Below are 13,088 nucleotides of genomic sequence, written 5' to 3' on the forward strand. Positions count from 1 at the left end.
TGATGAAACACCCTTCACTAGGGTTGAGGTGAAGGAGGTAATATCTCCACCATCCCAGCACTCCTGTGGAAAGTGGAACGGACTCTAAGCCTGGCAACAGATCTCTGCAAGGAAAAGTTTTCACAAATTTTCCCACCCACTCTCCTCCACGATCTGACTTCTTTTTATTTCTTGGAATTTGTTGTAGAGCATTTCCTTTGTAAATTCTGTATACGATGACCTAGCTTTGGAATTTCCCATCTATTGTATGGCATCTATTATGTCTTTTGGAAACCTGAATTTTAATATCATCTTACCTAAGGCTTATTTTTTTCTAATTAGGTAAGAAAAATTAGACCACCCCTGGTGAAATCTCCAGTTATATTCAAGTAGCCTCATTTTCTTCTGACACAAAAAAAAGTTGAGATGACAACATTAACATTTCTTGACCATCTACCATGCAGTGCATGCTTTAGAGATGTTTTCTCATATAATCCTCATGAAGATAGCTTCTTTTACAGGTGAGAAAACTGAGTCTCAAAGAAATTAATTGACTTCCTCAAGGTAACCCAGAAAACATAGAGAAAACCTGAGGCTGAAACCCAGGTCTATCTGACTTCAAAATCCATGGTCTTTTTGTTATGCCATGATCTTCAAACTTTTCCACCAAAATACCCCAAATGGCAGAAAGAGTGACCATGTATCCCCGGGGAAGTCTGGGCGGCCCAAAGAGGCCCCACCACAGGTGCAAAATTTCTCTGAAGTCTCATGCTTAACTGCAAAAATGCATAAAATATTTGCATTTTATTCTACAATATATGTGATTGTTGTCATAGAAATATGTTGAAAATTATCACTCAAGTTACCTATGTTCTCCCTATCTGAATTTTCAAGTAAAATTGATCCTCCAGAAAAATTCATTGTGTTTATCCTGTAGCTTCATGAATCTTAAGCATACTATTTCAGTTTGAGAAAGCCCAACATATTCCACGAGGTATTAGAGTATGATTTTTTTTTAACCTAGAGGCCATGGAGCATGGAAATGATACGCCCATTTCTGAAGGAAGGGAAGGTCTATAGCTTTCATTAGGTTCTCAAAGGAATCCAAGATCCACAAGATTAAGAGCCACTGCTATAAAGAAAAGAGCAAAGACTTGGATCACACTGCCTTGTTTTCAAATATTGGCTCCAAGCTTAACTAAACTGCATGATACACTTCCTCTCTGAGACTCAGTTTCCTTATTTGTAAAATGAAGATAATAATATCCAAGTTACAGAGTTGCTGTGAGGATTAAATGAAATTCTCTACATTGAATGCTTGACACAGAGTAGGCACTCAAGAAATGTTAATCTACTACCTGCTGCCACAATATGTAAAACACAGTAAGGGCATTTAAACAACAGGTGGATGAATAATTTGTAACGGAACAATACCCTGGATAGATATGCCTCCTTCCAACATATATTCTAACTAAAGCTTAGACCCCCCAGCCAGAAACTCGGACTTCGATTCCAAGATTGATGTTAAATTTCCACAAAAATTCAAAATAAAAGTATTCAGCTGGTGCCTAAAAAAAAAAGGTTTCTCGAACCTAGAAACATACATATGTATACATCCTGTTTGTAAAGATGGAATTATTTAAATATCACTACATCCTGGCATGTTTGGTTTCAATTCTAAGTATGTATTACCATAAGATCTAGGATGAAAAACCTCTTGAATTGAGCAAGAGATCTGATCCTCTTAAACGACACACGGAGAAGCTTTTACAAACACAGGGAGCCTTCACAAATCCTACAGATTCATGAAGAAGCCTCGAAGGGGTTAAAGTGGAAGGCTTCGACAAACTTTGCTTCTCAGCTTCTCTCTTATCTCCTCCCCCTCGGCTCCACACCGCTAAGGCAGAGCGGGGCTGCATCACTAGCTTTCCCTGCATCCTCTAAACTGTTGCCTGCAAAAGAGAACGGGGGACTTAACTATTCAGGCTGCTTGCATTCAAGGGTTCCAGACCGTGTCATACACATCCAAACAGGCACTTCTCTTGCTCTTTGGAGTTTATAAGGAGCAGGCATCTGAAACCGCACTCTGAAGCTGTAAGTGGCAGCTGGCATTTTAAGTAACTAATAGAAGGTGGTTTTCTGTTTTGCGCTGGAAAGGTCTGACTCTTAGGAAGATCAAAGAGAAAGCATAGTTTGCATGAACAAAGTCTGCTTTTCTGGCAAAACAAGGCTTTCATTCTATTTTCCAGATATTCCAGAGATGTTCCGGAACAAGTTGCCTGTCGGTGCAAGCTTCAAAAGGGATTCTTAAATGGCCAACCCCATTCATCCGGTGAGCCAGGAAGGTAAGAGAGAGTTGGAAATATTATAATGTTATTCACAGTGAAAGGAGCGGCATTATTTTATTTATCGGCAGGTGTGACAAATAGGCACCATCTGCCGCAGAAGATACAGCAACTCCCACTTGAGAAAGCTTATTAGTTAATGGCTCCGGCCATTGAAGGAGCGCTTGCTGCTGGAATTGTTTTTTCGTAGGCTGTTGTGGAACTAGATACTCGAACAGCTCTTACCTCCTTTAGTTTTCTCTCCCCCTACACTGGGCAGATAAATATAAACAGAATGGGTTAACTCCTGAAGACTGCTACAATTGATAGTTTCGACTTTCTCTTCTGAATTGTTCCACTGATCATTTTCCTTAGCTATTTGGTGGGATTTCAGCTCTGGAATTATAGGCAGGTGTCATGCAGAAAAATGCAAAATTACCAGTGAATTCTTTTCAGAAGTTTATCGTGTTAAAGAAAAAGCAACAGTAACTACTAGTTGCTCCTTGAGGACCAAAACAGAGATCAGGTTACGTTTATCTCTATCTCCCCAGCACTTAGTAGTGTCTGATACTTGGTTGGCACCCGAAGGGTTGCTGAATAAATCTCGATCTGATTTCGGAGATCTACACAGAACTTTGTTGCTCTTATTAGAAACAAGTTACACCCACGTAATCCTCTCAGGTCTGATGGATGGAGAAAGCTCCACATTCCCTTTTCATTTTAAGGAGCAGAATTCATGATCTCTGTGTGTATGTTATTTTGCTTCTGTGAGGTTATGCTGATATGGAACATTACTGAAGAGTTGATATTTCAATATTCATACCAAAAACACAAGAAGTTTTTTTATTACTAAGAGTTTTATTTACCAAGTTAATGACAAAACATGCAATCAGAAAACCAAAGATGCATTCACATCACTTGTGAGTATTTTGATTTATATTAAAAGTGAAGTAAACCAGATGTTCAGGCTAATGTTAGACATTGGCCAATTGTTAAGTTAATCTCTTTCCCTTTGTGGTTCCCCCAAACTTCCCTCCCCCTATCCTTTCTTCCTTCCTTCTTTCCCAGTGTTTTCCTGTTTCCTTATCTTCATCTCTATCTCTTAATCACTCATTTCCTCCTATCATTTATCCACTCCCCACATCCCTCATCATCTTACATCTCACATTTCCTTCCTTGTGTGCTCCCCCATTCCCTCTATGTCACTTCCTTTCTTTTCCTAATTCCTTGCCCTTTTTCCTATCCCTCATTCTCCTCCTTGTCCCTCAACAGCTTTTTATGTCCCTGATCACTTTTACAAAGACTAGAGCCTGATTTCTATATTGTGACCTCTCCAGAAAGGACTGCAGGATACTAAAATTTTATAACAGTCTTTCCACAAAAATGAGATCCTTCAGAATTAATAAATTTTCAATTTCTTTTGAAATTGCATGGTTGTTTTTCTTTCCAAACGGTGCAGAGCTTTTAATGGAACAATCACATTATCTAGGCAACTCATTAATTAGTTAGCAAAGAGAGCTATGGCAATCCTGTTTGGAAGGCTTTTATGAAAAGTTGTCGCAGATACAAGACCAGAGTAACAAAGAGGATTCCCTAATACCTAACTTTTCGTTTACTCATTTCAAAGTCCTTAGTGGATTTACAGAATTAAATCGATAGACCTGTCTGAACTGACCAGGGTGTTTGGTGTCCTGAAGACTATAGAGGTTTTAAGAAATATGTAATTAGTTAGTTGTCCAAACCCTCAAACGAAATTGACGACTATATATGAGATCATTGTTTTCTACAGCTTTCTCAAGCTTCACAGAATTCTAATAAATATTTCAGACCTAAGGAAGATTCAGGGTTGATTGTGTAGGAAGGAGAAAATTTATTATCAATTGTTACTGAAGAGCACTTATAAACACAATTGAACTTTCTAAAATTTAAGGCTGTGAACCCATCCCATGTGGTTTTCCTTTAAAATCACATAACCAAAATGGTAATTCAAGAGCAAAGTTTCTAATAAAGTGATTATTCCTAAATTCCAGATTATAATTGGAAATTTAGTCTCCTTTGCACAATAAGAGACAGGGGAGTGAGAGAGGGGAATAAAAAGAAAAGGGAGTTTCAGCCTCTTCCCCAACCTATATTAGCAATCAGAACAGAGAAAAGACTGTGCATCTTTCCAAATTGTCAATGCTAAGTGCATTTCTTCAGGCATATCCATGCATTTCTTCAACAATTATTGAGCAGCTACTGCGAGCGTGGTTATATAAGGGATAGAATGTTGAAAAAGATTCTCAAGGAGTTTATAAATTACAGCTTGGGGGAAAGCACTTCAAATAGATATTTACAATATTAGGTGAATGTAACTTCTGAGATACAAAGCATGTGGGAATTAGGATTTGGATGGGAAATAAAGGTTGGTTTCATGAGCTGAACCGTGAAGAATGGTAGCATTTCCCCAAGCAGAGATGTGGGAAGATGGAAGGAACTGGTCAGACAAAAACATGGAGGCAGGGAAGTAGATAACAGTGAGCATTACAGCTTGATTGGAAAGGAGGATAGTGGAAGGAATTAAGGTCAGCCAGGACCAGAGCATTGACAGCCTTGAATGCCAAGCTAAAGAGAATGGAGTAAAGTCCAAAGGCAATAAGGATCCTCAAAGGCAACATGTGGGCTTCCAAAACTTTATTCCTTTTTCACCCTAATAGAATAGTTATAAATAAATCAAATAGTAATAGAATGTAAAGTAAAAAGAGCAAGCCGAAGATGAAGTATAGCTTGACACTTTTTTATTAAGTTCAAAACAAATAAAACTAAACAGCATGTTGTTTAGGCATAGGTGTGTGCGTCTGTAAATAAAAGCAAGGTAATGATTAACAAAATTTAGAGTATTGATTATTTCTGCTGAGGAGTAGGTAGTAGGATGAGATGGGGAGGAGCATAGGTAGGATTTACATGTCATGTAAATTATTCTCAGTCTTAAAGTTGGTAAGTGTTTGTTCACAGGTGTTTGTCCATGGGTGTTATTAAGTAAGCAAATAATAGAGACCCTGGATGCCTTATGATGACAATGTGCCATAAACCAAGGGGTAAGACTTATTCAAATCTGTGTATTTGAGGTCCATGGGAGATTAAAAAGGTACCATAATACTATAGCGGCTTCTCCCACTTGGCTTGCACTAGCAGAGTGTTTATTTTCCTTCCACTTCCCTTCTGCAGGGCAGGTGAAAAAGTAATGCCTCTGTGTATGCTGCCCGTGACAGTCAGAGTCCCAAATCTGAAGTGCTCTCTTCTATTTGTGGAGGGGTGCTTCTCAGCCTTGGCTGCATATCAAAATCACCTGTGGAGCTTTAAGCACTAAAGATGTTCATGCCCCATACAGACCTTCTGAATCAGAACCTCTGAAGGAAGGATCCAGATATATACATTTTCAAAAAGCTTAATAGGTGATTCTGAGGGCAGCAGAGTCTGGAAACCATTCCTTGCAGAGTGTGCTTAGAAACTCTAAGTGGGTAGCTTGTCACAAACGTAGATTTCAGAGTCCTATCCCAGAGATTCTGGTCTAGGAAGTGAGGGAAAGGGCCTAGAAATCTGCATTTGTAATAAGTGTCTTCCAGGTGATTCTGATGAAGGGACTTCCTAGGACCACATTGAGAAACACTGCCCCAAATGTTTCAAAACACTAGGGCCTCAGGGTGATTACTTAGTGTATTCATTTCCTAGGGCTGCCACAAAGTACTACAAACTGGATGGCTTAAAACAATAGAAATTTATTCTCTTAGGTCTGGAGACTAGAAGTATGAAATCAAGGCATCAGCCAGGCCATGCTCCCTCTGTAGTCTATAGGATAAAATCCTTCCTTGGCTCTTCTAGCTTCTGGCATTTGCTGGCATTCCTTGGATTGTAGATGCATCGCTCCAATTTCTGCCTCTGTCTTCTCCCTGTGTCTCTGTCTTCTCTTCTTATAAGGACACAAGTCATATTGAATTAGGGCCAACCTAATGACCTCATTTTAACTTGATTGCATCAAGACCCTACTTCCAAATAAGGTCACATTCACAGGTACCAGGTGTTAGGACTTCAACATATCTTTTTGAGGGACACAATTCAACTTGTAACACTGTTTTAAATAGTTTTTTTAAAGTAGGCCCCTCAAACAGCCAATAAGACAGATTAGCTATGTTCTTTAGCTGGGATGTCTAGATAGAAAGACCTATAGTTAACTCTCAAAGTTCAGTATGCAAAGAATCACCTGAAAAGCTTGTGCCTAGAATGCATATTCCTGGGCCTTGATCCAAGATATTAGAATTCAGTAGGCCTGAGGAAGAACCTAGGAATATACATTTTAAAAGATGTCGGAGCCCATGCATCACACTCCTGAGAAAAACTGGCTTTGGGAGAAAAAGCAAGATCAAGAACCAGGTGGTTTGGGGAGGAGAAGCTCGCAAGAACAGACCCTGAAATCTGTATTTGTAACAAGCTACTCAGGTGAACCATTGGCCTCTGGAGATACTGTTTCCAGGGAACTAAAGGATACCTACTGTAATTTTCTTTTCCACTTGTTAGTGAATCAGAAATCAAAATAGATGTACCTTTAAGTATTGCAAAACTGTTTCCTAGACCATTGTTCCAAAAACAGTAGAAAGATAAGATAGCCTTTCTCTTTGCTCCTGTTTCTTGTGAACCAGGTGGTTCTGCATGGGTGGTGGGGGCAGTAGGCAGGTAGACTAAGAATCATGTAGATTACACAAAGTATAGTAACATGGGCTAGTGAATATAAACTTTAAGCTGAAGTGCTCCAAGTCTGGGGGCAAAATTCAAGATTATAGGAAGAGTAATGTGATTGTTTGAGCTATTTCTATTAACTCTCCTTGGGTATGTTAACAAGCGACAGAACTAGGCTACATTATCAGCTTTCTGCTACTATTGCACATGGAAGTTTGACAGGTGATGGTGGTGTATGTTGTTTATTTTAGTCACCCATATTCAAAATTCATGTTTGGAATGACAAACTAAATCATTTTGGAAGACTTCAACAGTAAGTAGTTGACCCTATTTACACACTGGAATGTTTTTGCTTATAAAGACAAAGGTTCTGTCTTTACCACTAATGCAAGATGCAGTTATTTGCTCAGAAAAGACACACCCTTGCAATTCTTCCTGATCTACAAATACTGAAAAAAAAGTGTGTTCTCACCCCACAGACCTAAGTGAGAGAGAGAACCCAAAAATAAAATTGGAGGAAGCCTGCATTTCTGAAAATTCCACCATTTGTTAAAGTGACCCATGGCACTGGGGCCTGGAATTTGACAAATGAATCCTTAGATTTAGTTCTTCTTCATTTCAGTGCTAGACTATCCTGGTCAAGCTAGAGCAGTGGTTCTCAGTCCTGGCTGCACTTTAGAGTCACTTGGGGAGCTTTTTAAAAAATATCAGTGCTTGGGTCCCACCCTAGACCAATAAAATCTGACTGTCTATAGTGGTGACCAGGCGCCAACTGTGGAGATTGTGATTCAGAAAGTCTAGGTTGGGGCCCAGGGTCTGTGTTTTAGTAAGTACCTCTGGTAGGCCTTATGACCAGTTAGTTTGGAAGACACTGTCCTAATCTAGCCTAGTTAGTAGCTGCTGTTCAGTGATCTGAATTTTTATTCAACCTTTTAATAGCTGTTTTTACCACATAGAAAAAGAAGCATTCAGATGAAGAAAACTCAGGGTATCGTTTTAAAACTAATTTACCCCTAACAAGCCATTTTGTAATATATCAGTTAATTTTTATTTCAAAAGAAATTGCCATCTGTTTTTCTTAGATACATGAATCTTTTATTTTTGTTTTTGATTTTCAGAAAAATAAATCTGTTGAAGAATCTTAAATCTTCTGAGCCTAGACCTACTGCTGTCAGCACCTCTGAGACCTCCTGCTGCTGAGAATTACCAGATCTGACAACACCTTCCCTCCAGCCTACGGTGAGGGACATCAACAAAGCTGTAGAAAACTCACATCTTCTAGACTTTCAGCCCTCAGGCTATGGCAGCTGGGCAGGAAGCTTACAAGCTCCATCCTTAGGGAAGATTCAGAAAGACAAGAAGGGTGAAAATTCAGATATGCTGAGCCTTAAATATACAAAAACCTTTAGAAAGTTTCCTCACAGAAGAACCCAATGAAATCCACGTAATTAGTGAACACATTTATATGAGCTGTAGGTAAAACAGAGCCTTTTTTCCCTCTACCAAAACAGAGTAAAAGTCTGATTTAACACTCTGAAAGATTCTTGTCCCAATACCAGTATTATAAAGCAGTTTCACGATATTTATTTTAATCAGTATAAGAGTAGGACTGTGGAAAATAAAAGATTTATTTATGTATAAATATTTTTTAAATGATTAAGAAGTTCTGATAAAACCTATTTGGGAGGGGGGCTGCTGTGCTGGAGGACAGAGAGGGTGTTGCCAAATTAGGACATCACCATTTTCTTGCTGTGTACGACTGACTTGGCTCTGGTCGTGATTGCTTTGTATGAGATTGTTGGAACACCTCCAATACATTCAGACACAGTCTAAGTGACTGTGGAATGCCTCAAGGGCAATAGAAATCAAACAGAAACAGGTACCAATCCAAGTCTTAAGTGATGACAGAGGTGCATTTCAAGTACCATGGAAATCTCACTGGGCGGGCCCATTACCCTACCCTGGCAACAGAGGTTGACACCACTTCAGATAAGTATTCTAACCTGTACATGTATGTGGGCTTATTCCTGAGCCTCCTGGCTATTCTTCTCATTCTGCTCTTCACAATGCTCCTTCGGCTCAAACATGTCATCTCGCCCATCAACTCTGAGAGCACAGAAAGTGTTCCTCAATTCACAGATGTAGAGATGCAGAGTCGAATCCCCACTCCTTAAAGCCAGGATGAAGATGAGCATTAGTGGATCTCAGTAAACCCTTGTACGATGATGTCCAGGAAAGCTTACCTTGTTGCACATAGCTTCCCATGTAGGGATATCAAGTTCTTCATTTAACAAGTTGTTCATAGTTTCTTTGTGTTATTCTTTATTTTGACTCTGCTTGTGAGATATCTAAGATGTTTGAGATTCATTCTTTGCCAGGAATATAGGAAATGGCAGCTGGTTGGGAGGGCAGGTTTCCATAGTAACCAAAGAGAGCCTGGACCTTAAGTAAACCTCAGACCACAGAAATTCATATGCAGCTGTTGTAAAAAACAAAACAAAACAAAACAAAACAAAACAAATCACAGGATCCCTGGAAGTTCCAAGAACAAGGAAAATTTGCCTTTGAAAGGGCTGGTTGTTCAAAGAGGGTACCCCAAGAAAATGGCAAGTTTTAATTTGGCACTGGGACCCTAAAGAATCACCTCTGCTTACATGAAGGTAAATTATGTCAGAGGTTAATGGAAGGGACTACAAACCTTTTCCCAGTGATTTTTTTTTTATCATCTAAGGCCATTAGGTTTGTCTCAAATGAAAGAAGAGATTAAAGAAACCATTTCAGTTTAAAGAGCAAGTTTGCAGAATGAAGTTTCTAGTCAATGAACTCATCTAGAGAGGGAAAATGTGCATTTCACATTTGTGTTTTTACTATTACTGCACTTTTAAAAGCTCAGATAATGGCAGATGTATTACAAAAATCTGGAATGGTATGCTTCTCTAAAACCGAGGGAAAATTAAGTCAAAATGTGCTCATGACAATGAACCTTACATTATACGTGTAGCTTCTTTGCCTTTTTCTCCCTCTCCATCATGCTCTATGATTGAGTTGCACACAAATATGAGCTTTGTTTAAAGGCGGCCTTGGCAAAGGAGACTCAGCTATACTTTAAAGCAGAAATGAAGTAATCTTAGTATTCTGTCGTTAAATGATTGTGGCTTTGGATATAACATTCAAGCTTCCGGGTGCCAGGCTTTTCTTTCTGAAAAATGATCAGAGAGCTATTTAGTTATCACTAGACTCCTTTTATACTGAGTGTAAGAAAAACAAAGACAGACAAAGGAGGAAAGGACTAAACAACACCCTCCAACAAATCATTATTGAGATCAATGTCCTCAAGTGTCACATTTTTCTTTCCCAGAAAATGCTCCTCCCTTCCTGATCCCCAGAAAAGATGAAGTGTTTCACTTATTACCTATAAGAGAAATATATTTTGAAAAATTCCATTCTCCTATGTAATCCTAATATGCCAGTAGTGGACAAAGAATTAGATTTGTTTTTAAATTAACGTTCCAAAGGGAGAACCAAAGGAGATGAGTACTGTTTACAAGTTGTAAATTAGAAGATTGGTCATATTCTTGCCGCCAAAGAATTAATACACCTGTGTTAAATTCTACCTGCTTTGAAAAAATCAGGCCTCTCTTACACCTAAAAAGTGGTCATCAAATTTCATGGAGTGATCCCTCGGGAACTGCAGTGGTGGTGAGAGAGAAATGGAATGGATGTGAGGTTAATGCGCCTCCACCAGACATGCAGCTCTCTCTAGTCTGTTACCAGTTTAGATTGGCCCTTTTACTCTGATCTAAATCTAGCCTGGTGGTGAAATTCCCAAGTGCTTTCTACTTTTATACACAGTCATTTGCCAATACTCACCTCTCCAAGGGGCTGCAAAGTGTGAAATCCCCACATGCTGAGCTAAACTTAGCAGCAAGGCTGACTCTGACACACCTATTATAATAGCGCACTATAAGAGAGGGCAGCTGCATTCTGCGCCGTTCGGAAGAGATCAGCAGATAGGCTAAGACTTGGATAAGGCGTACACTTCCCTGTTGGCACTATATTTTCCAAAATGCAAAGTGACTCATTACATTTGGTGGTTTAAGTTGTGTCTTTATTCAACACCCAGACTCTGTATCCTTTAAAATTTTAGTTTTGGAGGCCATACATGAACTTCATCAAAGGCTGGCAATATACCCCAGAGCTTCTTAAGCCCTCACTCTGGGCTCTCCCTTTTGTGCTCACAGTATTTGAATGCACTTTACAGTTCAGAAGTCAGTGGTTGGATAAACGAAGAAACTGATTACGCTTTCAACAGCAGTGAACAGCAAGATACCCAATGCCTTGTTGCTGAATCTGATGAAGAGACAGACTGCAAATCTATTCCCTGCCCACCTGACCTCCCCAACCCAAATTTCAGGAGTTTCAACTGCTGTCTAATCACTGACTTGGATGAAGATTCCTAATTTATGATTAGGTTACTCACCTGGAAAACAACTACCCTCTTTCATCACAACTACCCCATGGGATCCAGATCTTCACTGAGCATTAACCAAAGCACACATCACAGATCACACTAAAATAGTAACATAACCCCTCACAACTTCCAGTGATAATATAAATGGAGATGCATTTAAGCAGATGTGTCATTATGGTGACTTACATGGTATTTAATCTTTAGGAAAATAGACTGAATGTTTTCATCATAGCAAACTTATTACAAAGAAAATAATTTTTTCATTTATATTAAATTATATTATATCCCCAAATGTATTAATGTGTATTACTGCTCAAAGGGGCAGCTAGAGCAATCAATGATCATAATTTGAATTTATCCATCTATCCAAAATGCTGACTTGGCAATTCCCTCCCCCACAACTGCTCTCCAAAAAATTGCACGTTAGCCTAAATCCTAAATGTATATAAACAGGTAGGTTATTTATATACACATGTACTCTATTTTAAGGTGAAAGAGTGATTTTTCACTTTTTATTACACTGAACCATATGAAATTGCCATTTCTATAGGTCAAAAATGCTCAAACATCAACAATTTCATATAATTCAACCTAATAAAAGACTCACCACATGAATTCTTTAAATAGTAAACTCTCCTAATATATTTAAAAATAATTCCATTTCTAAAAATGTACTTCGCATATACTTCAGAATCCTGGGTTGTGTAAAACAAGGTATATTGTAAAAGGCTCATGTATTTTGTATTGTTTTAGGCAGGAAATATTAAGGTTAATCAAGTAAAGATGGGTTCATCCAGCCTAACCATCCATGCCAAATCTGAAGCTTTGGACTCATAACTGAGTTTGACCATTGCAGACCCTACCATACTTACTAAGTAGGTAAAAGGGGTCTATTTAATGCAGTCAAATGGTTATATTTACTAGTACATTTTATTCACCTGCATTTGTACATAAAGAACTTTTTTTCTAACAAAATGAAGAATTGTGTGGAAGAAAAAATTTGGTTTCTTTTGTTTGAAATCATTAATATTTGATATAGATTTATATTGTATAAAAACAGAAATATAATATTTGAATTAATATTTACATGTCATTTTTGATTCCTGTAAAATAAATTGTTTGGTTTGCTGATAACAAATATCTATTGTCTAAAGAATGTAAAGAGCATTAGTCTCTTTATCCCAATATAAATTGTAACAACTGAAAATTTGTGGCATTTATAATTTTTAGGTGTCATTATTTTTTCTTATTCCTCAACCTCTCAGTTTTTATTTTCTTTCTACTTGCAAACTTATCTGTGCATTTGTTTGTTTCTGTAGTAGTAGGATGTGAAAAATGGATAATGAATATCAGTTGTCAGTGAAGGTGATCAGAGGTGAAAGAAAGATAAGGCATCTAAAGTGCCAATATATTTCAACATACCCCCCTTGTAGGATTTTTTTTTAATATATCTTCCATTTTGTGCTTTCCTTGTTTGATCCTCACAGCAACCCTGTGAGTAATGAGTGGAGGTATTATAGTCTATTTTACAAAAGAGGACATGAGCACAAGAGAGATTAGTGAGGCATTCATAGTTACACAGAGGTTGAGTCAAGATTACA

General features: G+C 38.3%; 2 protein-coding genes and 1 long non-coding RNA gene across 8 annotated transcripts in view; 2 read left to right on the forward strand and 1 right to left on the reverse strand.

Annotated features, from left to right (window-relative positions):
* Window positions 1-13,088, reverse strand: part of DCX (doublecortin) — a 366,408-nt gene that overhangs the window by 223,262 nt on the left and 130,058 nt on the right. The window lies entirely within an intron of this gene.
* Window positions 1,870-12,694, forward strand: LOC139081079 (uncharacterized). Of its 2 annotated transcripts, none has more exons than XR_011536040.1 (4): window positions 1,870-2,073; window positions 2,229-2,324; window positions 8,135-8,255; window positions 11,278-12,694. It is a non-coding gene; the product is annotated as an uncharacterized lncRNA (long non-coding RNA). The 2 variants fall into 2 exon arrangements; XR_011536039.1 differs by having other exon boundaries at window positions 11,258-11,696.
* Window positions 8,773-12,694, forward strand: SERTM2 (serine rich and transmembrane domain containing 2). Its single transcript, XM_070605139.1, has one exon. It carries the CDS (start codon window positions 8,918-8,920, stop codon window positions 9,188-9,190), a length of 273 nt encoding a protein of 90 aa, XP_070461240.1. The 5' UTR covers window positions 8,773-8,917; the 3' UTR covers window positions 9,191-12,694.

The sequence above is a fragment of the Equus przewalskii genome, chromosome X (assembly GCF_037783145.1).
Source record: "Equus przewalskii isolate Varuska chromosome X, EquPr2, whole genome shotgun sequence".
Lineage (NCBI taxonomy): Eukaryota > Metazoa > Chordata > Mammalia > Perissodactyla > Equidae > Equus > Equus przewalskii.

Excerpts from the sequence above, each read along its gene's own strand:
- SERTM2 (XM_070605139.1), top strand. The coding sequence starts at position 8,918 with ATGACAGAGGTGCATTTCAAGTACCATGGAAATCTCACTGGGCGGGCC.